The 25,259-nt window shown below is 38.2% G+C and overlaps 1 protein-coding gene across 1 annotated transcript in view; it reads right to left on the bottom strand.

Moving 5' to 3' along the window:
* The window catches only part of TENM3 (teneurin transmembrane protein 3), a 326,450-nt gene that overhangs the window by 98,244 nt on the left and 202,947 nt on the right, over positions 1 to 25,259 (bottom strand). Inside the window, 2 exon segments of the mRNA XM_010569981.1 lie at positions 2,352 to 2,434; positions 22,475 to 22,713. Coding sequence (XP_010568283.1) covers positions 2,352 to 2,434; positions 22,475 to 22,713 — 322 coding nt within the window.

Below are 25,259 nucleotides of genomic sequence, written 5' to 3'. Positions count from 1 at the left end.
AAGGATGATTTAACATGCTTTTACTGTCTATTTATGACTAGCTGTTTCTAGGTAAACCACAGCCGAATTTTCTTCAGAGGTCATAAGGATGCATTTTCAAGTTTAATCTTTGCTAATTCATCACACAAAGTACCTGTAGTTCTGAATGGCAAATGAATACCTGGGATCTAGGACACAGTGGGCTATGATTTTCTGACCAAAGCAGGCCCAGGATTATCCAAAGTTTAGATGAGGCAGAGTCAAGGAAAATGCCTGGCCCATACAATACTGGGAATTTCTCCCACCTAAATCAGAGTATCAGGATATTACCAGGGGCCTAAAGAGGAGCAGTACTGAAAGTTGTTCAGCTGTTGAAGTATCTAAATCAAGACTTTATTGATTCTTCCTTACAGTTTTCAGTAACTAGTATAATAGCACAGGGCCCTCCCTTTTAAATTTCACATCTAGTCCTCACACTGTCCCTTCTGCTTAACTTTCCTTTTGTGGTTTAAAATGTATATTCTTTGGTCTGTCTGTTGTTTAGTATTGATGTATGCTGATAAATGGCCACTTATCCTATTCTGTAGAGGACAGCATTTTAACAGTGGATGGAATTAACCCTGTTCTCTTGTACAGTATTTAGGGACATAAGGAAGGAAAAATGGGATTTGATGTACTTGTTATTTCCTTTTATTTTTGAGGCAAAACATAACAGGTATTAATTTGTAAAAAAAAAATTAAAAATGATCAAGGGAAAAAGAGCAATTTATATTTATAAAATATTTACAAAACCATGTATATATTTTATACAAGAAAGCATATAGGCTACTGAGGGCCGAAGACAGTGGGATGATGAGCTGTCACTGCAGCATCAATATTCATTAATCATACAGTAGCCTTTTGCTATTCATTCAACACAAGTAAGAACACAGAAAGAGATAATGAATATATAAGCACAAGAAAAAGACAGAAGGGTAAAGGAAATGAAAAAAGGAAAAGTCCTACTGAAGAAGTTTCATATGCTTACAAAGATGACAAAAAGAATGAACTGAGATGTATCTTTCCTTTAACTTGGAGCTGTGATAACTTGAAAAATTTTCAAGATGTCAACTGCTGGCAGAAGCTTCCTCCTCCTCAGTGGTAAGGAGGTCAGCTCTACCTTGTGAAAGGGAAAATGGATTTTTGTGTAATGAAGCAAACACCGCATTCATCAACCATTTAAATCAAGTTTTCCATTCAAAACCTATTGATTTTAAAGCCTCTGTTAGCCAAAAGTGCACAGGCTCTTAAATGTTTTGAGAATCTTAAAGGGCAACATGGAAAAAGGTCGATAAAAAATAATTCCTTTATGTGGTTTGTATTTTAAAAGCTCCTACAACAAAATTAATAAAGTTTTTTGTTGGTTTTTTTTTTTTTTTTTTACTTTATATATTGGTTGGATGATTCAGACTCAATATTATATGCTAGAGACTTTGAGAAAACAAATGAACATATTATACGTGACCTATTAAATTTCAGAGAGAAATTAAAAAAAAAGAAGAAAACATCATCATCTGTAGAGAAAAACACAAGCCATTCCACAGCAAGGTCATCATGCCATAGGAAGGTCCTTGATCATGAGTTACCTTCTGAACACAGCTAAGACAGAAGCTTCAAAAATATGCAAAACCTCCCTGAAGTACCTCTTCTGGTGCCAGCTCTTCAGAAAAAGATTATGTGCCCCCCTGTCACAGACAAGGCTTTTGTCTGAAAACTATCCAGAACTCAGGACTCCCAAAGATTGAATCTTGGTATCAGGTCCCCCTTATGAAATAGCATGTCCTGTCACCTCAGGCTCCCTGGCTTTGTTGTGGCCGTTTCTGCAGCAGAAGACCCCAGCCGCCCCAGCGCCTCAGGCAGGATGGTCCAAGCCAGCCTCAGCACCATCCTGCTACCTCTGAGGACCCCACAACAATCATTACGTTATCAAAGATTTTAGAGTAAGCAGAAGTTCTGCTTCTCTGGATGTGATGAGAGCTTTTCTATCCTCATCAAATATTACATGTAAATTCCCATGCAGAATTTTGGTTGACAGCCAGCTTTCCTGGTAAGATCAACATTATTGCCCAGGATCCATGCTAGGTAGGAGGAACGGTGCGGTCTTTTCAATTGAAATACAACTCCTGTTTAATATCTACATATCTATTTAAAATTACTACTACTTAAAAATGCTCTGTACTTCCATTAAGTATACAGAGTTTTGGAGGGAAAGTATTAAAGTCTGGCAATGTAAAGAAGACAGAAAGAAAGGAAATGTTCCAAAAGGAGAAAAATTGGTGCCTCTTTCACTTACCATTTTCTCCAGCAGCTACTGTTACAGGATGTGTTGGCACAGTATCAGAATTCACTTTTCCATTCTCAAATGTATCATTTTCAGTTTGCTGCAACTGCCAGTTGAGGCCAAACAGATGCATTGCTGGTGGTAAAGGATACAGGTTATTTGATGCTCTTAACCACAATGACAAATCACACAAATAATGGCTTTCCACACTTCACAGTGGAATAGCAACTCATACATTAAAAAATTAAATTACAGGAACAAGCGTTCACAGACTAATAGTTCAACTTAGTAATGGCACTAAGCAATTACTACCACTGTCCTTTAATGATACAGTGCTTTCGGTGAACACAGCTGACAGAAAGCTCACCAGTCTCATTTTGAGTCTTTTACCGGTCCCAAATCAATGTTCAAAAGGATAGGCAGTAATTATGTCCTTTTCTCTTTTTTCATTTTTGATCCTTCTGAAGAGACAAATCATTTAAGTGAGCTCCGTGAGCTCCTAAATGACCTACTAAAATAAATGATTTTACCAGCAGATAGATCTGTTCTGGCTAGCCAGAAAAGGAAAAGAAACAACACAAGAGGAGAGGAAGGAGAGTGCTGTGGGTATTGCAGGGCTAACCTAAGACGTGAACACTCCTTTTCATGCTGCCACCAACACCCTGCGCAACCTCCAGTTACCTGCTCATTCCCCACGCTAGTCTACAAAATGAGGCCAAGACGATTAGCAGAGCTGGAGACACTGGGGCACTTTGCTCTGATAACAATCATGCATAAGCTAGGTTTCTGAACTACTTAATTCCCCACAACCATGTTTATTAGAAAGGTGATAGCATGTTAAAAAGTTTAGCTGAGCTAATTATGAAAGACAGAGTCAACCTTCCATGGTGTTAGGAGGGACTACTTAACGAACCTTGGTATCACCAGGGTTTAATGAATGAACCCCCACCCCCATCTAAACTTTTAGAGGAAAAATATGGGAAAAAAAAATATCACCTTAATGCTATACTGTGATACACAAAACATATGCAATTTCTTGCTATCTGTGGTGTATTTCCTTCTCTTCCAGCGACTCTATGATACCAACAAAATTAATTTTATTGTAGTTACTCTAATTTGTGTTTGGTATAACACCGGTTTGCTCATTCCATGGCAGCAGTTATCTCCAAAGCTAAAATAAGTCTTTCAGTGCTACTGGGGAATAAAAATATACTGGAAAAAAATTCTGTAATGATGTATTTTAACTATTCATGCAAAATATAAGGAAGATAATTCACTCCTGCTCCTTCTGTCTCTGAAACAGATCACTGCTATAGTTGATGTTATTAATTTACTCATTCCTTCTATCTAAATGACAAACAATTCTTCATCCCTTTTGGTTTCATCTCTGATCTTTCAACCTCTCTGTATTGACCATGGCAACCCTTACTGAAGATGAACAGGCATCAGTGGAAGTTTAGTCAGGCAGACAGCAAACACTGCAGAATTAAGACCCTCTCTGCCAGGTCTTTGCCTTAAACCCTCCCCTTACCCTCAACAAAACAAAAAACCGGAATGCAACCAAAGACCTATTACTGAATGCTTCAAAGACTGAAATCCTCACTATAGCTGACATATCTCTTTGTTCCAAGTCTCTGACTCTACTATTACTCTTCTTTCTCAGACCTCAAATTGCCTGTCAAAGCCTGATAATGTAGAATGTTCCTTGACCCTGAAACCTGATCCCCCCCCCCCCCATCTCTTATTAAACCATAAATCTGACCACCACCATTTTTGGCACATCACTAGAACTGGCCATTATTATTTTGGCCCTACCTCAGCTGAAATTCTTATTTATGTATTAATCATCTAATGATTGTATCTGTTTTAATATATTTCATCAAAATCCCTATGGTCAAACTCTACTATCTGTTATACTAGTTCACTTCACTGGCAGCAATGAAAGACTGCAAATAGCTAAATATTTCATGATTCAAACCTAGCACATTTCTTGTCTTCAGTCTGGAGGTCTAAATCACCTCTCCTAACTTTGCTGCCTTCTTATCACTTTTAATACTCTTCAGGAGAAAAAAAGAAAGTGGCATTCATTTTGTAACTCTAGAAGTGCATCCCTTCCAAACATATGAGCTTGGAACATCATTAACAGCTCTGTCTGCTGGTGCTATGTGCATGCCCTGGGCCTCTTCACGATCCACTGGGAGATCAGAAGGGGAAGCTCCAACATGACCTTCTGGCCATTCCCTCATAATTCAAAACAGCTGGAATTTGAAGTCTTCAAAGGCAAGGACTGTGGGATCTATATTGATTACATCTCAAAGAACCACAGTTACTACAAGGGAAGTGACAATTATCTTTTCTTTGTGTTTGTACTGATGTGAGTCCCACTGCAGTTCACTGTCAAAGACAGTGAGTAATAGCTGTATCCCTCAAAAATACCATTGCTCTCTCAACTTTGACACTGAACTAGCACCAAGTTCAATAAACAATATCTAATAAAAATGAACAGATGGATACATGCAGCTGTTTCACAGATTGTGAATATCGGAATATTTTTGAAGTGGACCAGAAATGCTGCTCGACAACTCCCATGACCACCCAAAACTTACAGTGTGTACTAACACACTAAATAATTAAACTATGTAATCTCTCTGAGACAGCACTGTGGAATTTAGAGAATTCTCCTTTCACTACAAAGGTACGAGAACAACATGCGAGAAACAGGCTTGTTGATACAGCATCAAAATACAACGCACAATTTCTTTAGATATGGGGAACTTTAAGAACATGGGTAAATTGACTGATTAAGACAAATTCAGGCACTACTTTATCGATTATGACTGGTCTCTTCTCAGGCAGCCATCTACATAAAAGCAAACCTTAAGCCCTTACCAGCGTTATAAGGACAGCGAGGCACCTGTTAAAAATTCTTGATGCCCCCATGAGTCTGATAAGCAGCACCTGGTACTGGTAACTGCACACTGAGAGCACACCTCAGTGGCAGGTCTGAGACCTTCAAGTCAAATGTTATGAACTAGTTCTGAATTTCTAGAGGGGGAATGATGCAGGCAGACTCCAGTGGTGTATGTGTTTGATTTTCTCAGGTCTAGAAAAGGATGTAGACTTTCTTCCACCTTTGGGATGGGGATGTAAGTGTTCAATCCCCTTCTCTGTTTCTATTGTGTTCAGAGAAAAGGTAGGTTTACTTCTTTCTATAAAGAATTTGATATATGAAGCAAAATTAAAAACATACAAAGCAAAATATATTTCTCTATTCTCAACTGCTATTTTAGTCCCAAATCTAATGTAAAGCAGTTTCTTGATTTTTGAATTAGATATTGCCTCTCAGGTCTGCTTTATTCCCATTTCAATTTGGTATTTATTTGGTGTTAGACAATGAAGACAAGAGACCCTTCCTAGAGTAACTAGTTCTGAGTCTGCCAAATCTATGTGGGTACTAACACCAGAACAACTTTCAATACTGGCTTATCTTTGATGGCAGCAAAGACTTGTCCGAGAATGCCAGATGCCTCTAACCAGAAGGCATGAAGCTTGTGATGGTTGTGGTCTCAGACCACAACAACTCAATCCAAATAACCCACAGCTGCAAGCATGGATGAACCCTCAGGGGATGGGAGAAAAGATGGGTTGTCACAATTCCAAATGTACCCACAAACCCTAACAAAAGCCTCCTTTCACTTGTATTAAGACTGGGATGATTGCTCCCATCGTGGAACAGGACGACTTTTTAAACAGAGAAACAGATGATGATATCCTCTGCCTATTCCGTTGTTGCAGTCCCCATCTCTATTCTGCAAAGTAATCTCTAGCTACCAACAGATCTTCTTCACTTGCTCAAGTTATGATAGCATTTTACTTTGGGACTGACAGAGTAGTTTAAGGCGGTATTTTTACTGCTGCTGGCCAAATTATCAGCATTATGGCCAGCCTTTAGAGTTTGGTGATAGTTTAAATGGTCAGGACACCATTCCCTCTAACAGAGTGGGAAGGAGAGGCAGCAGAAAAGAGAAAGTCCTCTAGGATCTGTGCTGCTCTTGGCATGAACACAGCACCAGTATCTGGGTTGTGCTGGTGGATATTGTTGAATTCTCCAGAACAAATCTCAAACATATAAGCAGTAACAAATCAACAGCTGGGCTTTTAAGCCTGCGCCGCCCCCGCCCCTCATATTTCTACAAAGCAGAACATGCCAAATGGACTGCGATATTCAAAAGATACAGAGATCAAAATTAAAGGAGAGCATTTATACCTACAGTAGCATTAACACAAAAATGCTATCATTTGTTACAGGCTATCAGGTAATCTTACCATCTGTCACCACACAGTTCACCGAAAGGTTTCTGAACCACCTTAAAATGCTTTTTCAAGCTTCGTTGATCTTACTTTTCACTCTGTAATTGAGGTCTAGTTTTTCTGGTTTGTAATCAGTCTACAAGGCCTTCATTTCCACTCAATAATTAAAATAGCAACTAAGAATACATTTCACAGCAAACACTTGAAAAAATATTATGACTAGTTTATACTGCGTAAAACATTTTACAATAATCTGCTTCAGGAAGAAGTTGCTGCTATCAGGCTGTTTCATTCTTTTAAGGTTGCCAGCCCATTTGTCTCACATGCTCCTTTCTCAAGCTAGTATTGCTGTGGTTTATGCATTCTCTTTACAAGGAACTTGTTCTTGAGCAAACACACTGTGTTATCACTTCAAAACCCTCTTTGAGACTTTCTTCAGCAAGCCAAAGAGAAATCAGTCCCTTTATTAGTAGGTGGTAAGACAGACAGATAATTTATGTTACTACATGGCAGAACTAGAACTGTGAGAGCTCACAACTACCTGCTGCATTCGACTGGGGAGTCCTTTCCCTTCGCTGCCTTGCTCACTAGCTCAAAGCTCTCTTCTGTCAAAGTTATGAGAGGCACAAAAAAGAATTTGTAACAGAAAACCAATTTATGTAGCTGTTTCTCCATTAGCAAAAACCAGGCTTGTCTGATTTTTTTTTTCTCCTCATACACTTGAATGGTAAGATGATAGGGACAGCTAGTTGATAAATTACACAGGTGTTAGCATCCTCCAGTATCCAGGATGTAGCTCTGAACAGAAAATAAAGTTTGGACACAGATGTGAATATATATACAATGCTGGGGTTTATGATTGCTATAAGAATATTTTTTTTCTTTGTAGAAAAGAGTAGCAATATGCAGTAAAAACCAGAGAAACTTATTTACTGTTCTGGTCAAAATTCAAGGGTGTCTCTATCGTAATTCACCAGGATCAACCACATCTTTTTTTAAAGCACTGTAAGTGACAAATAGGCTCATATGAAAAACAAAGAGCATAGCAAACACCCTATGAGCTGTGCAGATAAAAGCATTAAAGATGCAGGTAATAAGGATAAACAAGCAAACCAATATGCATATAAGCAGAGGCTTTATTAACAGAAGTAGCCCTACAGTAACTGGAGAGGTAACCAAAGTTTCAGTCTGAAGTCTCTGAAGTACTAGTCAGAAGTGCCAGTAATTCAACAGCTTCCATTCTGAATTTGGTAAAGTTGTATTCTGCAGTGAAAGAATTCTAAAGGTGACATAGTGCATTTCAGGGGAACAAGAATTCAGAGATAGAAGGATTCTTTTAAGTAGAGAGAAGAAGAAACAGAATTGCTTGAATTGGGAAATGGACTTCCAATGTTCCTCCAGCTCTTCTTAGAATAACGACAGATGAAAAATTAACACTGGACAGCAGAAAGAAAAAAACACCAGCTATTTCTAAGTAGCAAGCACCTCCCCAAGACCTCTGGAGATAAGGCCTATGGTGTATGTTCTATAAACATAAAGAACTCAACACTGTGGGGAAAGCTGGCAAGAGCAACTGAATGATGCTGGCGACCCTCCTTCCTTTCTCCCATGTGTTTTACAAGGTATGGTAATCAAGTCTTATTATTCATGAAGCTGTGCTTGAAGATGAGCTTCTTGCTAAGATACTGAACTCATCTTCCAGGACTGCTACTCCTATGTATTTCTGGGCACTGGTGCTTTCAAACCATGATTTACAAAATTGCTTCCCCAGAATTAATAGAATAATATATATGCACACTTGCACATAAGGAAAAGTGAATATCATTTATATTTAAAGCAATGCAAAAAGACTATAATTTAAACTAAGCAAATTGCAATTATTGCTCAATCTTGTTGAAGGATTATCTTCTAGTTCATCTCCCTGTTGGCAATACGTTTTCAAATGAAATATTTGAACATTGAAGTGGTTTTTAAAATTATCTCCCATATATTTTTCTTGCAGCTATAATTAGAATCTAAACCTATTTTATTCTGAAGGACCTGGAGTGGACCAGAAGATGTGCAAATCAACTGTCAGTGATTTGCATTCATTTGCTTTTTTCTAAGATAATAGGATGCCTTGGATGTTGCTGCAGATCAAATAGTGAATTAAAAATAGTTAATTAAAATTTTAAATAAAGTGAATTAAAAGTTACAAAGACAAGTTATTTATTTATTACTGTTTTTCTCAAATCAACAAAAAGCCTGTTATTTCTAAATTTAAAATAACTGAAAACTACATGCTTTTGAGCATCTTTAAAACGTTAGCCACCAGGAGCATCATATAAAAGTTTCTGAACCTATATTCTGAATGTAAGACATTTCAGTATAGCATTATATGAAAAACTTAGCGATAGCTATCAAGATCAATACAGTAATTGAAAAAATGTGGTCTCCTTCCTTTTATCCTGAACTGTTGAATGGGTGCATTGATTTTACTGTTTCACCTGCCAAAAAAATCCAACCTTTATACTCTATTCCTCATTTTCTCTCAGAACCTTTTAACAAAGTGTCCTGGTTTCAGCTGGGATAGAGTTAATTTACTTTCTAGTAGCTGGTACAGTGCTATGTTTTGGGTTCACTATGAGAAGAATGTTGATAACACACTGATGTTTTCAGTTGTTGCTAAGTAAGGTTTAGTCTAAAGTCAAGGATTTTTCCACTTCTTATGCCCAGCCAGCAAGAAAGCTGGAGGGGCACAAGAAGTTGGCACAGGACACAGCCAGGGCAGCTGACCCAAACTGGCCAAAGGGGTATTCCATACCATGTGACATCATGCCCAGTATATAAACTGGGGGGAGTTAGGCTGGGAGGGATCGCTGCTCGGGAGCGAACTGGGCATCGGTTGGCGAGTGGTGAGCAACTGCATTGTGCATCACTTCTTTTGTATATTCCAATCCTTTTATTATTATTATTGTCATTTTATGATTGTTATTATTAACATTATTAGTTTCTTCCTTTCTGTTCTATTAAACTGTTCTTATCTCAATTCACGAGTTTTACTTTTTTTTCCCCTGATTCTCTCCCCCATCCCACTCGGTGGGGAGAAGTGAGTGAGCAGCTACATGGCGCTTAGTTGCTGGTTGGGGTTAATCCACGACACAAAGAATTTGCAAAACACGTCACAAAAAATTGCCTAGAAAAAAACATAGCGACAAAGATGTATCAGCTATCTACTATGAATAAACGTTCTTTCTTTGACCACTAATCAAAGATTATTATATGCCATTTTAAAGTATTGTTGCATTTGAACTGTTAAGATTAAGATGTGTGATAGTCTCGGTGTAACTATTTTTACTACATTCACCAAAAAATGGAACATTTATTCCTCTGAAATCTTGTATGGCTAGATGTCTCACTTTAGTTGTCAAGCCAGGGACTTTTACGTAACAATGGTCTAATTCTGTCAATGGCACTATGAGAGGCACATTCAAAGCTTAAGGGAGAATCCAGATTTCTTAAAACAGAAACAAAGATCATTATTCAGTAGCCTCTTATTTAAATAAGATGTATCTGTTATGTCTTATTTCAGATTTGTCCATTTATTCTGATGATCATCCAACATTTCCCATTATGTAATAGTCTTCAGTATTACCTAAATAGTCTTTAGTACTATCCTGGGCTTTCTCCTGAACATACGTTATTTTTTTTTTCAGATAATGTTGTTCACAGTTAACAAGATGGTGAAAAATCATTACAGGTACAGAAATGATGGGGAACTGCATATTGGATTGCTGACGCGTTTGAGACGAGGGTTGTTTTGTCTCTTTTAGTTGATACAAAGGCATGAAAAACATTCCATAAATTTTGGGTTTCTATCTAATAAAGTCATAATCAATGATTTTGTTGTCAAGTATTGTGGAGGAGAAAAAAAATATTCCCCTGATTTATGCTTTTCAAGACTGGGTTAAGACTGCAGGATAATTACTTCTCTGTATTCCTTCAGGCATTTCTTTACTCTCTTCCTTCTCAATCTTTAACTCCTTCCCTTTCCTCCCTTAAACTTGCTTTCTGGAAAACAGCTGAGGCTCAGGTTTGTGCTTATCTATTTTAGTTTTTTTTCCACAACTCCAACAGAAGTCTTGCTCAGGGCAACATCCTTTAGATCACGACCCTCATAAAAGAGAAGTGTTAAGAAAAGCAATGCTGATGTAATGTCTCAAAAATTCACTGGAACCATCTTTCTTAGGCAAGAGCATCAATGAACGGGTCCAACCATTTTTATAGTTCAAAAGCTTTATTTATCACAAAAACCTCCCCCAAACCCAAACCCAACAAAACCCCACAAATCTCAAGGGATAGAATAATAATGAAATGGCACTATATGATCATGCATAACCTATTTGCATGTTGATGGCATAGAGAAGTGCAGTCTGATGAAAAGATTTAAGAACTAAAGAAAAAAAACCAGGGGCCAATTAATGTGATGTTCAAAGGACACACCGAGCTGGGATTTTATAGTATATAGTGAAATACTTGCGTTGCATATTTCCATCTCATGACTTGCTAAAAAAGATCAAAGCTTTTTTATTCCATATTAAAAATGACAGAATATTACAGCAAACATGCAATAAGAAGAAATGTAATAAGCTTTAATAAAAGATGATAATAAGGTTTGATAAGAACTTTTGGAATGTCACCAAATCTGGAATGTAAGATGAAAGCATCTGCATGTAGAGATTGTAGTGTGTTATTTGGAACCCCACAGAGCTAAACTGTGATTAGAACTACATATTTTTCCATAAATTAGCTTTTGTTTTGAATTTCCTGCTGAGATCATATGGAAGTTGATTGAACATGCAAGTCAATATATACATTTTCTAATCCTTTGCTGTTTGTTAGGCTTCATGATATCACAATCACAGTGGTCCACTTGTAGAGAAAAGGTATGTGATTGAGGCCAAAACAAAATAACCTATAACCTCTTTACAAAATTTCTTCATGGTGATTTAGATCTATCCATGATAATTACCACTCACCTACCTGATCTGTGCAATTATGTAGATTCATAAACCAACCACTACATGCAGATCAACTTGCAAAGTCACAGAATTTCCACTTAAATCCATACTTAAAAACAGAATGGACACACTGAGTTCACCATCAAAGAGGCCTTTTTATACAACTCTACCTTACCTCAACACCTCTGATATAAACTTGTAAGCCAGAAGCTATCTACATAAGCAAACAATCTTGTGCAAATCCTTGGTTCAAAAATCCACTGACTGCAGTCACCCCCCTGCTGAAACCTCTCCACTACCCTCTATTTTAGCTCAGTTCCTCACAGGGACATAGCTCCTCAGTATGTCACCAGGAATCATGACTGCCTAAGCAGCTGTGCGTCTGGGCCAGAAACACACAGGAGGGACTGGCTACTAGATGGAGCATCCTTTATTATATAGTCGTTAATTCGTTTTATGTGCATTGGAATAACACACCATGTTCCTCCAGAGGCCTCACTAAAGTGAGACGCCACTTTTATGAAACTATTCCTGTGAGCAAATATATACTGTAGGTACATGAAAAATACTACTAATAAAAAGCAAACAGAAAAAATAATTTATCATATATGATTTATGAAAGGAACCTATGACATAAAGACAACCTTACCATTAATTGTTTTGTAAGGCCAGTGATTTGTTGCTTGCAAGCTAGTTTGTAAGCCACTTCATATTTTTTAAGAGTTATGTAAGCCTTGGGAAAAACAAGTTAGGATTACAGTTTCACATTGATTTCCCCCCCCCCACCCCCCCTTAAAATAAAATCAGCCATGACACTGAACTATAAAATCTTACAGGTGTTATTAAGAATAGGCAGTCTTAGCTCTAAAGTAGCAGTCACTTATAAAATTCACGGAGAAAACCAACTACTCCTTTTACTGTGTGAAAAGATACCGTGTCAGTAATAAGGACGTGTTTTAAAATTACCCTCTCCCAAAATTGCTCCAGCTGAATTGAAATAACAAGAAGGATTTTATCTCTCCTTTTCAAACATGTGGATACCTCGGTATCATTACCTCTACTTGAGATTACTAACAGGAGAGAGAGAGAGAAAAGAAGCTGCCGGGAACCAAAAACCTGGCAAATAAGTTGAAAACATAAAGAACTATTCCTTGGTAGTGTGAAAAGATTTGGAGTGAGTCAAATGAGGACCCACTGTCCAGGAAAAATCCCTCAATAAAAACTGGTGTGAAACTTGGCATTTTAAAGATGAAAGAGAAGATGAAACAACAGATGGGTTTGGAGCTTTCCCAAGTGAAGATAAATTCATTGTACCCGGTTATTGTGTTACGCCTTGTGAAACTCAGATCAGTGGTTAGCAAAGGTTGTTAACTACGCAGCTGGCTGCTGTTTTAGAGTCTTCAACGAGTATTATTGAAATAAAAATACTATTCTTCCTGTACCATAGTAACAGTAACTTGGAAGTATTTTTCAATAAGAACCACAGGAAACATACCTGTTTCTTTACTTAAAGGTTTCTGGAGGTAGCTAATTTTCCAAATGGCTAATATTAATTTACAATACCTAACCCCCTCCTATATTACTCCTTCTATAGACTTATTAAAAAAGATGCTTTTGTGTGATCCTATTTCCTCAAATGTTGGCAAATCCAATCTGGTTTTGTCTGATTGGTTTTATTATTGAGGAAAATTAAGCCTTTCACATGCCAACATCCACATCATCTAAACAGTTGTAGCCCATTTCTTTTTCCTGGATTATGAAACTACAAATGCTGTTATAGGTGATGATTCCCAAGAGAGAGCATTTTTTTTGTTTCTGTGAATGAAGTTGTCTGAAATGGCATCAATGTGAAAATGAAGGATCTCATATTTAAAGATTCCTGTCTACTTCAGAGGACACCTAACTTTCATCCATAATTAATCACTGCAGTGGGGTAATTACACCTATATAAAACCCATGTGTTCTTGCGATCGCAGTCATAAATGTAACATCAAATGATATTGCTCAAAGCAAGTTTGGACACATGTACTTGACCTTTTTATTCTAAAGTGCTTGTGTATGGAAAGGTTTACCAAAATCTCATCTAAATCAGATTTTTAACAGCATGAATTTTTTTAAGCATTCAAAAAGAGACCAAGCAGTTCTCCTCATAGAAAAGATTCAACGGAAGATTGCAATTTAGACAGAAGATGCAATTTATACACAAAACTACCAGTTTTAATACATGTATTATAATTCACATATCACAGCAGATAGCACATCCCTAAGGGCTGGCTTCTTTCTTCACAGATATGAGTTAGAAATTAATGGAAACTACCATCAAAGAAGAGAAGACTTTAACGCTACATCCACAACAACTTGAGTAATCACCCGAGTAATTTCATCTCTGCTTTACAAAAGCTCTTAAACGTAAGCATACATTTGAAGTATTACATATGCTTACATACTACTAAAATTTACTACATGTTTACCTGCATTGATAAAATAGGAACTACAACTCTAAATTATCTAAGCTTGCTATTTATCCAAAAAAAGTAGCTGGTGTAATTTAACTTCATTTCTTATTAGACTGAAAAATTGCTACTATTTGGGAGTCTGCCAGAAGACTACAGGAGGAGTGCAGAAAGGTCCACACCTCTATGTAGCATGCTTGCAAGAGATTTCAGTATCCCTGAAAACACCATCCAGATTTTGAAAAACCATCATTCTGCATGACAGTATGATGGCAGAATCACACAGTGTGGACCTATGGACAATGACATCATGTCATCTTGCAGTTTATTACTACACCTGTTATATTGCCAGGATTACTGAGTTTCAATTTGCTCCACTGGGCAAAAGTGGAAGGGTGACAGGACTATTGCCAAAAACCTCGTGAAAAATCTGAATTAGAATACAAGCCTTTCTCGGAGCAGAGGTGGGTATGCTCCTTGACGGATTAACTTTTTTAATCCCTTGAAATCTTGTCAAGTCTCTTTTAACCTCCTGACTGCCAATTACACGTTCCTACATCCTTCTGTGTGAGGATTATCTTTCTCAATGAACATTTTACTTTCAGTGCCACTAACAATAATGGCATGTGACATCCACAAGACCAATCAAATATTAATACTGTGCACTCCTGAAATAGTAAATATATTATGCTTTGCACTTAGTCTGAAACACAGTAACAAGATCCTTGCTTAAAAAACATCAGCCAAAGGCATTATCCATAGTGGTATTCTTGCAAGAGACAAGAAAGTATCTTCAATGTTCATGCTTCAAGACACAGATGTTCAACATATTTGAATTTTGTACTATTTCAATGAAAGATGTTAAAAACACTTTCAGCCCAATTCAGCCCAGTAAGGTGGTGAAGCATAATAACTTCATTTTCTGACTAGTCATTCTCTCTCTGTTTCCCAGTCTTGAAAGAAAAAATACTGTATTGTTTACAAAATATTTCCACACTAAGGAGGTACATTGAGCTCATCAGCAATGCTGTAACATTATATGAAACTCATACAGATATCCACAAGTCATAGCTATGGGATTCCAAGGAAAATAAATTTATCTCATGTTAGACATAGCTGAAAATCTTTGCAATGCAGAAAGTCATGGAAGTAGTAGCTGTAATATTAAGCTTCATGTTAAAGCATAAAAAGCGCGGACAGTCACAGAAATGACTGAAGGGAGTTGCCTGAACCGATATTAGTAAGGCATGGCCTACAAATATCAATTAACCAGCTTTTATAGTTCTGTTTTTAAAGATTATGAAGTACTGAAATGGAACTAGGACATTGGTACTTCAGACTTTGAGGACTTTCATAAGGTCTGTTCAGGATGCTAAAATCCTTTAGAAATTTCAGGAGGTGGTTTCTACCTTCTAAATAATTGTGCTGTACTGCGTGCACCAGGTATATGACCACACACTGAAGAGACTACACACACTTAGGTCCTGCCTTGTAGTTAAGACCACATACCTGCTCTTCTGTTGAAGAAGAGCAACACGTGGCACTGACATCTAAAACAACAGGCAAGCAGATTTTGACAAGCGCAGAGCAGAGCCACACACGCTGGAGAGGCAGACCCCTACACACGGTGTTGCCATCAGAGGCAGCCAGCTTCTGGCTGCCCATGACATTTGGAGCTGAGCAACACCTGGAAACGTCCATTTGGGACACCAGCAAGACATCACTATGTACTTAATCCACAGCTTCTTACTTTGAGAGGCAGCCACTTCCAACTCCAACCAAGCCTGAACTGATACCAGAAGCCTTTAATCTGGGAAAAGTAAGGATGACAGGGAACACTGCTGCTGCCTCCAAATGCACTAGAGACACCCAGAGCCTTCCCTAAAAGTCCCATGGATTGTTAAAATGAGAAGTTGCCTATGGCTTTGCAAGGAATGATGTACTTTCTATAGTGCTGGAGACACTGGCTGCCTTCACAGCTCCAGGTATAGGCACACATTGAGCAAGAACAGGAGACATTGATGTGGTTCTCCGAAGTGCTTCGTGCAGTCAGACAATGCTAAGAAACCACGCTTAGACAGCTGATATGCTTTCTCAGAAAGGTTCATAGAAGAGAAGTTTCCCTGCTGTAGATTTTTGAATGGTAGTTTGAATACATTGTGATATGTGGATTTGGTAAACTGTAAAATCTCAGAGCAGTTTCTTCAAATGATGACAACAGACCAAGAGGAAAGACAAAATATTTCTGATAATTATTTTTTTTAAGAATCAGATATAGAAACATATTAGTCTACCTTAATGCCTCTAATTTGATGGAAAGAGAAATAGGGTGAGAGCATAAACCTGGCAAACTAAAAATCTGCCACATATCTACAGACAGGGAACATATTTCCAACACACACACCTCAGTGAAGCTCCAGTCATAGCTACGGTCCCAGCACAACCTAGGGAAGCAGACAGGAATGGGGAGAGAATGCAGAAAAAAGAAAGTTCTTGATGAAACTCTCAGTGACAATAGCATTACAATACTCAAAATTAAATGCAAGTCAAAGAGAAAAACAGTTTCTATAAACACATAATGAAAGTAAAGGTGATTAATGGCAACTAAACTATATTCTCCCTCATGCCTGTTAATTACAATACCTATGCTGGGTATTGTAATAAAAATTCCATTTCAGTGGCATTATTAATTAAGTTGTTTTCCTCATTCACGGCAGTAATTGAGCTTTACAAACAGCAGAATAATGTTAACTTGGCATTGCAATCAAAAAGAAATATGATATTGTTCTTTATTGATAAAGTAAAATAGATTCCTTTTGATTACAGGTAAATTTAGTCATTGCTTTAGTCACAAAAATTAGGTTCTATAACTGGCACGGTTGTTTTGGGGAGAGTGGTTCTGCCCTACTATGACTTCGGCCACTGAGTCCAACAGGGAAGGCATCTGGTCCTCTGCAACGTGTGAATAGATGTGAATGCCAGCAGCTGTCACTAAATCCTGAGTAATATGGGAGAACCACAGACAACAAACTTGGAAACAGTGCTGGAGACATGGAAAGTTAACCTCAGTCTGCAGAAACAGACAATTTTCCAATTTTTAAGGACTACATAAAACTCGCCTGCAGGATAGTTAATTGACCCTCAGCTGTAATTTTCACACCCTGCATCCTTCTGTGTCAGTATCCTCTAATGATGAACTTAATTTGCCGTTTTTCCTGGACACCTCCTTCTTCTCTTTATACCTTAAGCCTCTTAAGTTGCTCTGTTACTATTCTCACTAAGTTTCTGAGATAACTCTGAAGATAGTTGTCCACTATTAGAAATCCATTAGCATATAAATTTTCAGCTTACTTTAAATATCTTGAGATGATGATAAAACAGTAACATTTTTAGATGGACATGAATGCACAATATAATAACCACAGAATAAGCACAAGGTATCTATTTTTATACAAATGTGGAAAATATGAGTTATCTGTAATTATCAAACATGGCTTTCAAGTCTGGTATCTCTTTTCCATTCACATTTCATTTGCAATTTACATTATGACTGTATGGTCATCTCTGTGTCATAGAAGAACAGCAGTTTTTCTACTGTTTCTCACAGAATGAAATATAAACTAAAATACATGTTTTCCCAGAAGATGTTTGAGTTGTTAAGTCTAAATATTAGCTTTCTTTTCTGTCCAAAATGGATTTGCTTAACTGTTCACAGCAAGCAGTAATGATAAAAATAGTCTGTGGCCTTTTTAATTAAATACAATTCCTTTCTCCCCCTTTCTTTTGCCTGCAGAAGAGATGTCCTTCTCTTATCACTGATATTTAAATATTTGCTTTATCACAAAGAATAGCTGGCTGCTGTATATTCTTGTCCTGACCACTGGCTGCAGAGCTAAGGCTAACAAAATGATCACTCCCAAGGTACACAGAGGGTAAAATGCTCAACAGACTTGGAAGTATGACAGATTGTTGTGAAGAAGCCGGGACAGCAGAGGCCTGACTAAATAGGTCAGCTCTCGCCATGTATTCAAAGAATGTTTTATGTTCATAGAAACCTATTTAGTAGACATAAGACAACATTCATGACAGATGCATGCAATCTTTCAGTGTCTTCAAGCTTAGTTGACTGAATCTGGTATTGTGTAATTCCAACACCGACTGAGGAAAACTGCCCACCTCTTTGGTTCCATGCACAGTGAAAATGGCACTAACTTCTTGTATTGACTTAGACAATGCCAAGATAGTACCATTGGCAATGGCGAATCAATTGCCAGAGCAATTCCTGGGGAAGGAAGAGGGGCCCTGATGTCCCCAGATTCTCATTAATTTCATCCAGTTGTTGAATCCACACCAAAGAAGAAATAATTAGTACAGTACCAATCAGTCTTTTAATACCACTTGGCAGAGTCTGTGGTATGCAACAACCCATTGGAAACAACTCCTCCTGGCTGATGTAGTTCTCTGTAATTGCACAGTGGATTTTTCTGTTAGGAAAAAAAACACACCCAAGAACAACAAACTCCTCCCCTTAATAAAACCAAGAGTGGACAGAGAAGAACCCCCAAAAGGTAGAACTGAAGGATGGAAGTTACATATGGAACTTTGAGTTGATGCCCACTCATCAGGTTGGACCTAGGAGTTGCTCTACAAAACTTCCCCTTCATTCATTCACTGCAAATGATAGATGCTGAATGAGGCAGTAAGCCATGGGGAGATGAAGGATGAAGTTCTGTTTTGCCTTGCACATTGCAAAGCTGGAGTCTATTTCTGGCTCTCACACAGAGTCCCTGTACAAAGTTTGGGTAAAACTATTAACGTGTATATAGAAAGAGGTCAAACTAAGGCAACTTCATATTTCTTACTCTTTCATGGCTTAAATTTAATACTGCTCTTCCTAGTATTCCAAATAGGGAGAAAGATTCTAAAATGTTCATGTTGGAAAAAAATTGGTCATTTTCTTCCTTGGTTGCAAACCTTATTATGGATAGCAGTTAAGCAAATGAGCAGCTTGAAGAAATTCCAGTGTAATCTTGATCGCCAAATGAGACAGCTTATAGTCTTTATTCCCCATCTTTTTAACCCATTATTTCAGGGAGCTCTTCTTTGAATCCTCTACTCTCAACTAGAGCTATTTTTTAATTCCACTCCTCTATATGTTGCTGCATTATCTTTTGGTTCAGTGTTTGCATGTTTCTGTTGCTTAACTCCTTGTTTCTCAACCATTTAACAGTAGATGAAGACTAAACAATGGACCAACATTTTCCACAACTCACTTCTATCTTCTGTAAAAATTAACAGGTCTCATTGACAGGAATGGTAAGCTTAAACATTTTGTACATTGCAAAATGGTTGACAGACCACGAGGGCTAGAAAGGCAAAACTATGCGGGGAGGCTGGAAGTGAGACTCTCTTTCCTTTAGACTGTAATAACACTTTCAATTCCTTGTGACCCCCCAAGACTGCATTAAGTGGCCTTACAATGCAGCGTTTGCTCTGGTCTCTACCCATGCTGACATTTTCTGCTCTCACCTCCTCTTTGTAGACTTCGTAAACGTAGGAGTTTCTCCTGTCAGAGTGATGTAAGAAGTGCAAGACAGACCAGACTCTCGATGCAGCTCCTTCCTCTGGCTGGGCTAATTGACAGAGCAGTAATTGACTAAGCAGTTCTGCAAAGGCAGACATGAAGTCTAGCAAACTGTGTCTTCTGCCTTATGTTGCCTGAACAGAGACAGCAGGATCTGAAGTCACTTTCTCTACCCCATATCCACTGCAACTAAAATAAGCCTGGGCATGACACGTTCCTATCTCTGCCTTTCTGAGAAGGGCCTGGATACAACACCGTTCACCAGGCAAGCAGTCCTATTAGTTCTTCAGTCTGCAGCTGCCACACTCACACAGTGGAAATCAGCCACACTATGTTCCTTATCAAAGTGTACCGGCATATTTTGCAGCAAGGGCTGTAGCATTTTCACACTTGTAGCAATGTCCCTCTGTGAAGTTCAAAATGTCTCAAAACAGCTTTACAGATGTGACACGCCACCTCAACTGCTGTAAACCTGAGCAGACAAGCCAGACCATTGTGTTAGAGACATGTCATGGGATGCTAGAGGTCACACAGTACCGCAGTCCTTCCCATTTTTTTATGTTATGACCAATTTCCTACTCAGTCATTTCCCTTTCACACCTATGTTATGAAATGGTTAACCAAGATGAATGACCATTTCCATCTTACATTAATGATTTCTACCGATTTATACTTGGATGGCCTATTAAATGGAAAGTATTTCTGATGTTACATCTGTAGAGATGGGAAAACCACATATATGAATGAGTGTAATCCATTCATGGTTTTATGGACCCAAAGTTCTCTAGAGAGCATCCTTGAGTGCTGGATTTTACATTTAGATTGCTGAGTTAGCTGAAATATGTGTAATATCACCAGAAGGCAAAGAGCTCCCTATTGACTATGGGCAGAGGAAGGCCCTTGTGCATTGTTTATTTCAGCAAGGATGTGAGCTGGCGTGTGCCCATGAAATGTTGTACAGCTGTATTTGCCTTTTTTTTTTTTTTTTTTTACAGGGTATGTCAATAAATGATGTGTGGAGTTGAAAGCTCTCAGTCACTAGAAAGCTCGTCTCTTTTTCCCCGAATACAGGAATAGAGGTGCATTAGACATGCTTATATTTCTTAATGTGCCTGCGGGAGAAATAATCCGGTAGAGCTATCTTCCTGTGCCCCTCAGATTCATAAGTAATCTGGCTCTTTGGAGCTAGCAAAGTGTAGAGCTCAGCTCAGAATCAGGTCTTCAATATTTTACTATCTGCATGGCTGCTTTTCCCAGTTCTTGACAGTGACCCTTCATAGTGAATTCCTTCTTTCATATTTATGTATTTATTTAGTAGCAGATGTTTGCTTCTGATGACTTATGAGGCAGTATTATGGAGACTGAGCGCAATTAATGTGTTTTATAAATGGGATTATTTCATTCCCACTTTAAAAAACATGTAGTGTCAAAGCTTAACTCTAAGCCACACCTTCATACTCCTGTGCACATTCACACAAAATAACCACAAATCCAACGACTGAAAGGGGCTGGACAGCAGTGGCAAGCCCTACTTTTGCATACATGCCTTTTGTTCTTTGGGGCTGGCAGCTGAGGTGTAAAGGGTGCGCAAGGGGCTCTGCTTTGCCAGGACAGAGAGGAAATTTCTCCAGCTACTCAGCAACCCAATTTCTTACATTGTTCACAGGAGCTTCAGCCCAGTAAGAACTATTTCAAAGGCTTTATACAGCTTACGCTGTGCCTTGGATTGTAACATAGCAAGCCTGTTTCAACAAAGGCAATGAAGGTTTAAGGATCGTAAGGCCTTCTAGGCTTTGTTATTACTTTACACTGATTTTAGAAAGAGGGAAGGAAGGAGAGATTGACTCTTCTCTATTTTCTTTCCTTCACTTTTTAAGACGTCGAATCTGAGTGCAACCAATACCAAAGAACAGACCCTTACACTTACATTTCCATAACTGTGGTGACTTAAACTTCTAATTAACAAATCAGTTAAAAGAAAGTCTTTGAAGACCATTAATGGACTCAGAGGTGAAAAAATCCGTAACCTGGGCAAAGCCACAGAAGAAGTTACAAGCACAAGAGCCTGTTCTGTTCCCTTATTAAAGTCAATGACATTTTTCTCACAGACAAGCACTGCCCCCATTAACTGCCTAAAACTCAAATTATATAATATTTATATCAAACATTTATGAAATTAGGTAATTAAAGATATGAAGAAATAAAGGAAATCCTCAAAAATAAAAATTGGGAAATGGAATTTAACAAACAGAGAAAAAAGAGAGTAGTTAAAAATAAACAATCCACAAGAGAGGAAGAAGTCTCCATCTTCTCTGCATGTTGTCCTTTTGGACAATTATTTTCCCTATCTTGCAATCAAGAGTCTGCATTAGACTTTTGCTCTAGCTCTATACACAAACATATGTGTTTGTAATGTTGAAATAACTGACAGTTAGCATTCCTAAATGCTGTATTAGTTATATTTCATGCAAAATGAGAGGAAAAGAGTTCCATGGATATGCTGCAAGTTACATTCACATAATGGAATTTTTACAGCCTGTATTTTTACACATACTTTACACATACTTTTATAAGAACTAAACAGCACATAGCTTAATTGCAGTTCAAATACTTCTCTGAAGTTAATTCACCCACTATCATGTTGCAGAATGCTTGCAAAATATTCAAATTTTGTACTTCCTCTAAACAATTGGACTTTTCATTAAATCATTGTTGTGGTTTTACTGTTACCAAAAACTTTGCTAGTTGAAGGTTAGTATGTCACAGTCCATATACAATCCCTCAGACATGCCTGTTCATGGTGACAATTATAAAAAACAGGACTCACCTATAAAGTAGGACAGCAGTATTGCCAGCAGCACTGAGACCCCTACAGCACAGAGCGCAGTACATTTCCAGCTACAGTACTTCGAAGATTTCTTGAATTTAAAAGCACTTCTGGATAGAGTGTTCCTAGGTAGTGGCCGAGTAGGAGGTGAATAAACAGAGCCGGATGCCATTGTGTACCCTGGCGTTGCAGTACTGAACAGCGGTGTGGTCCCTGTTCCTGTTTTGAATAGGAAATGCCTGTGGAAGAAAGAGTGTACGGTAAAGTATAAAAGTAAATAAAGCTGGAGCACAGGCAGTCATACCTCTTTTGTTTAATGTTGCCTATTTTTCAAATAGCTAACAACATCCAAGCTACAAAGGGACACTGAAGCAATACTTGTCACGACACTTGCACATAAAAAACCACACTTTCCGTTTAAGAAAAGACCGAAAGCCCCCAAACATTAGTAATACGCTGGTATCCAGACGGGAAACAGAACTACCCAAAATATGGTATGGCAGGGAGGAAGTCTCTCAGAGTTTATCTGACAAGTAGGGGCAGGCTTTCTGCTGCTGTTTATTTTTGTTGGCTTCCGCTACAGACTACAGGGAACTCCATTAAAAAGTCAATCATGAGCAATCTGACTATAGCCCACACTACTTATCACAGCTTTCCTGGGTTAAGTACAAAGAAAACAGCAATCTCTCAGATACAAACTTTTGGCCAACTTTGCCAAAATTAGACAGTTAAGAGATTTTGTTTGTGTCCTAAATACTCAGTTCACTAATTCATACCTCCTCGCACATAAGCTTACCATAACAAGATCTGATTATGGATACAGCAGCTAGTTACAGCCCGGGAAGTACTCTAAAGAAATATATTTAGTAAGTGCTCAAAAAGAACCACAGCCAGCAACAGAAATTAAAAGCAAAGCTAAAGTTAATACACACTCTGGGAGTTACCAGTAAACTTAATTTTTTTCAATTAAAATTTCTAAAAGAAATACTACTCCCTGAGCCTATCTACAGTAGAATCCTTTAATTTAGTTCACACAAGCATAATTATTTTGGAAGAACCTCTAAGCATGGCATATACTACCTGGAGTTTTTCTACTGACGCACGTACACAACTCTACGAACAACAAAATCTCAGCCAAGCAAAGATCTTTGCACCAGGGTTTTTTCCACCAATTTGTTAGGTTGGCAATTCTGTAGTGTAAGGCTTGGCCTTACCTAATTAGGCTTTGCAAAATGAATACATTATAGCTAAAAATGGTAAGAAAGCACACTGGAGAATTTTGAACTTACCAAGTGCATGAACAGCTAAACAGAACTAGAGAGATGTTTGCATTTTTTAATAGGTAAGAGACACTCATGAATTGCTGATACCCAGGTCGTCCTGAAGCCAAGTGCATGCCTACACTGTGTTTGCCTACTGCATGCCACCATATACAGTATGGGTCAGAGGATCTAGCACCAAATGAGCTAGCTGTGGAGGGGAAAGCCCTCTAGTTACACCACGTGGCCCTGTGGACTGCTTCTCAGCTGATGCGACTTTCATCCTCCAGGACCCATGCTTGGATCCTTGCATAGTAAATGGACCAACCTATACAGGTATAGCAGCTTCATCGGAACTGCGCTGTAGAGACACTAGAAATTAATTTGCCCCACTGCAGCCTGAGAAAAATACCAGCAGTTGATAAACAAGGTTTGTTATTTGCAGGTGATTTTGCTATGGGAGGTTAACAGATGAACTAGAACATCTTGGCACAAGCCCTCCCCTTGAAAATATTTGCATTACAAACATGATCCCATGAAATATGCTACATGGGTTGCTTCATTTTGAACAATATTAAACTTGCTGGCAGTAACAGCAGAAGGATACGCACTAGATCTACCGATGCACAACAGCACATCCCAATATTTCTTGGCTTCTGAGCTCAGAGGATTACCAATGATTTCAAAAAACAAAGCCCTGGTGGTTTAAATCCTCTCTAAGAAGGTACTTCATTAAAAGTGACATTTTCTATGTAGCAAACACCAAAATAATAATAACTAGCTCTATGTAAAAAATGTTTTACACCTTACAACACCATAACTTTGATTTTACAGACTCACAGAAGCATGTAGATTCATTAAATCCTGATAAAGTGTCTTATCCACTTGACCTTTACTGCTGTTTCACTTCTGGCTACATATGGTGAATGCTATGTCCAGGTATGTTTCACAAACAATGTCTACAAAGATCTCAAGAAAATGCCAAACACAAAGGTGGCTGCTTCCCTCTCTGTGCAGTGTGTACTGTTTTGGGGGACTGAAGGAAAGCCATACAGTAGATATAATAATATTCCTCCCAAACATCAGCTTCCATGTTAAAAATAAGAAGCTGCCTGACCAACTTGAAATTTTCACATCCTCCTGCTCTTGTTATTAGGATCAACAGACTAAAAATGGAACCTGACATATGAGCACTTGAATGGAACTCCACATACTCTAAGCTTTAACAAAATAATGCAACAGAACAGTCAGCCTCTGATCTTTTCCTTTTTTTTCCTCCGAGAAAGTGAGAGCTGAGACATTGGCTTTCACACAGCACAGTCTACTAGAGACTGTAATCCGCATTCTCAAAGTCTTTGAGGAGTTAATCCCATAGATAAACTCAGATGGCCGCATATCTGTTGTGGTGTGAGCTGTCATAGTTCTGACAGTCCACATCAGGCATCAAGGCAATGAAAGAAAATTGTAACTTTTATATGTGAATCACAGATTCACTTAGGTTGGAAAAGACCTTTAAGATCATCTAG

The sequence above is a fragment of the Haliaeetus leucocephalus genome, unplaced genomic scaffold (genome assembly GCF_000737465.1).
Source record: "Haliaeetus leucocephalus isolate CR32 unplaced genomic scaffold, Haliaeetus_leucocephalus-4.0 Scaffold284, whole genome shotgun sequence".
NCBI lineage: Eukaryota > Metazoa > Chordata > Aves > Accipitriformes > Accipitridae > Haliaeetus > Haliaeetus leucocephalus.
This window is presented reverse-complemented; position numbering and strand designations above follow the sequence as displayed.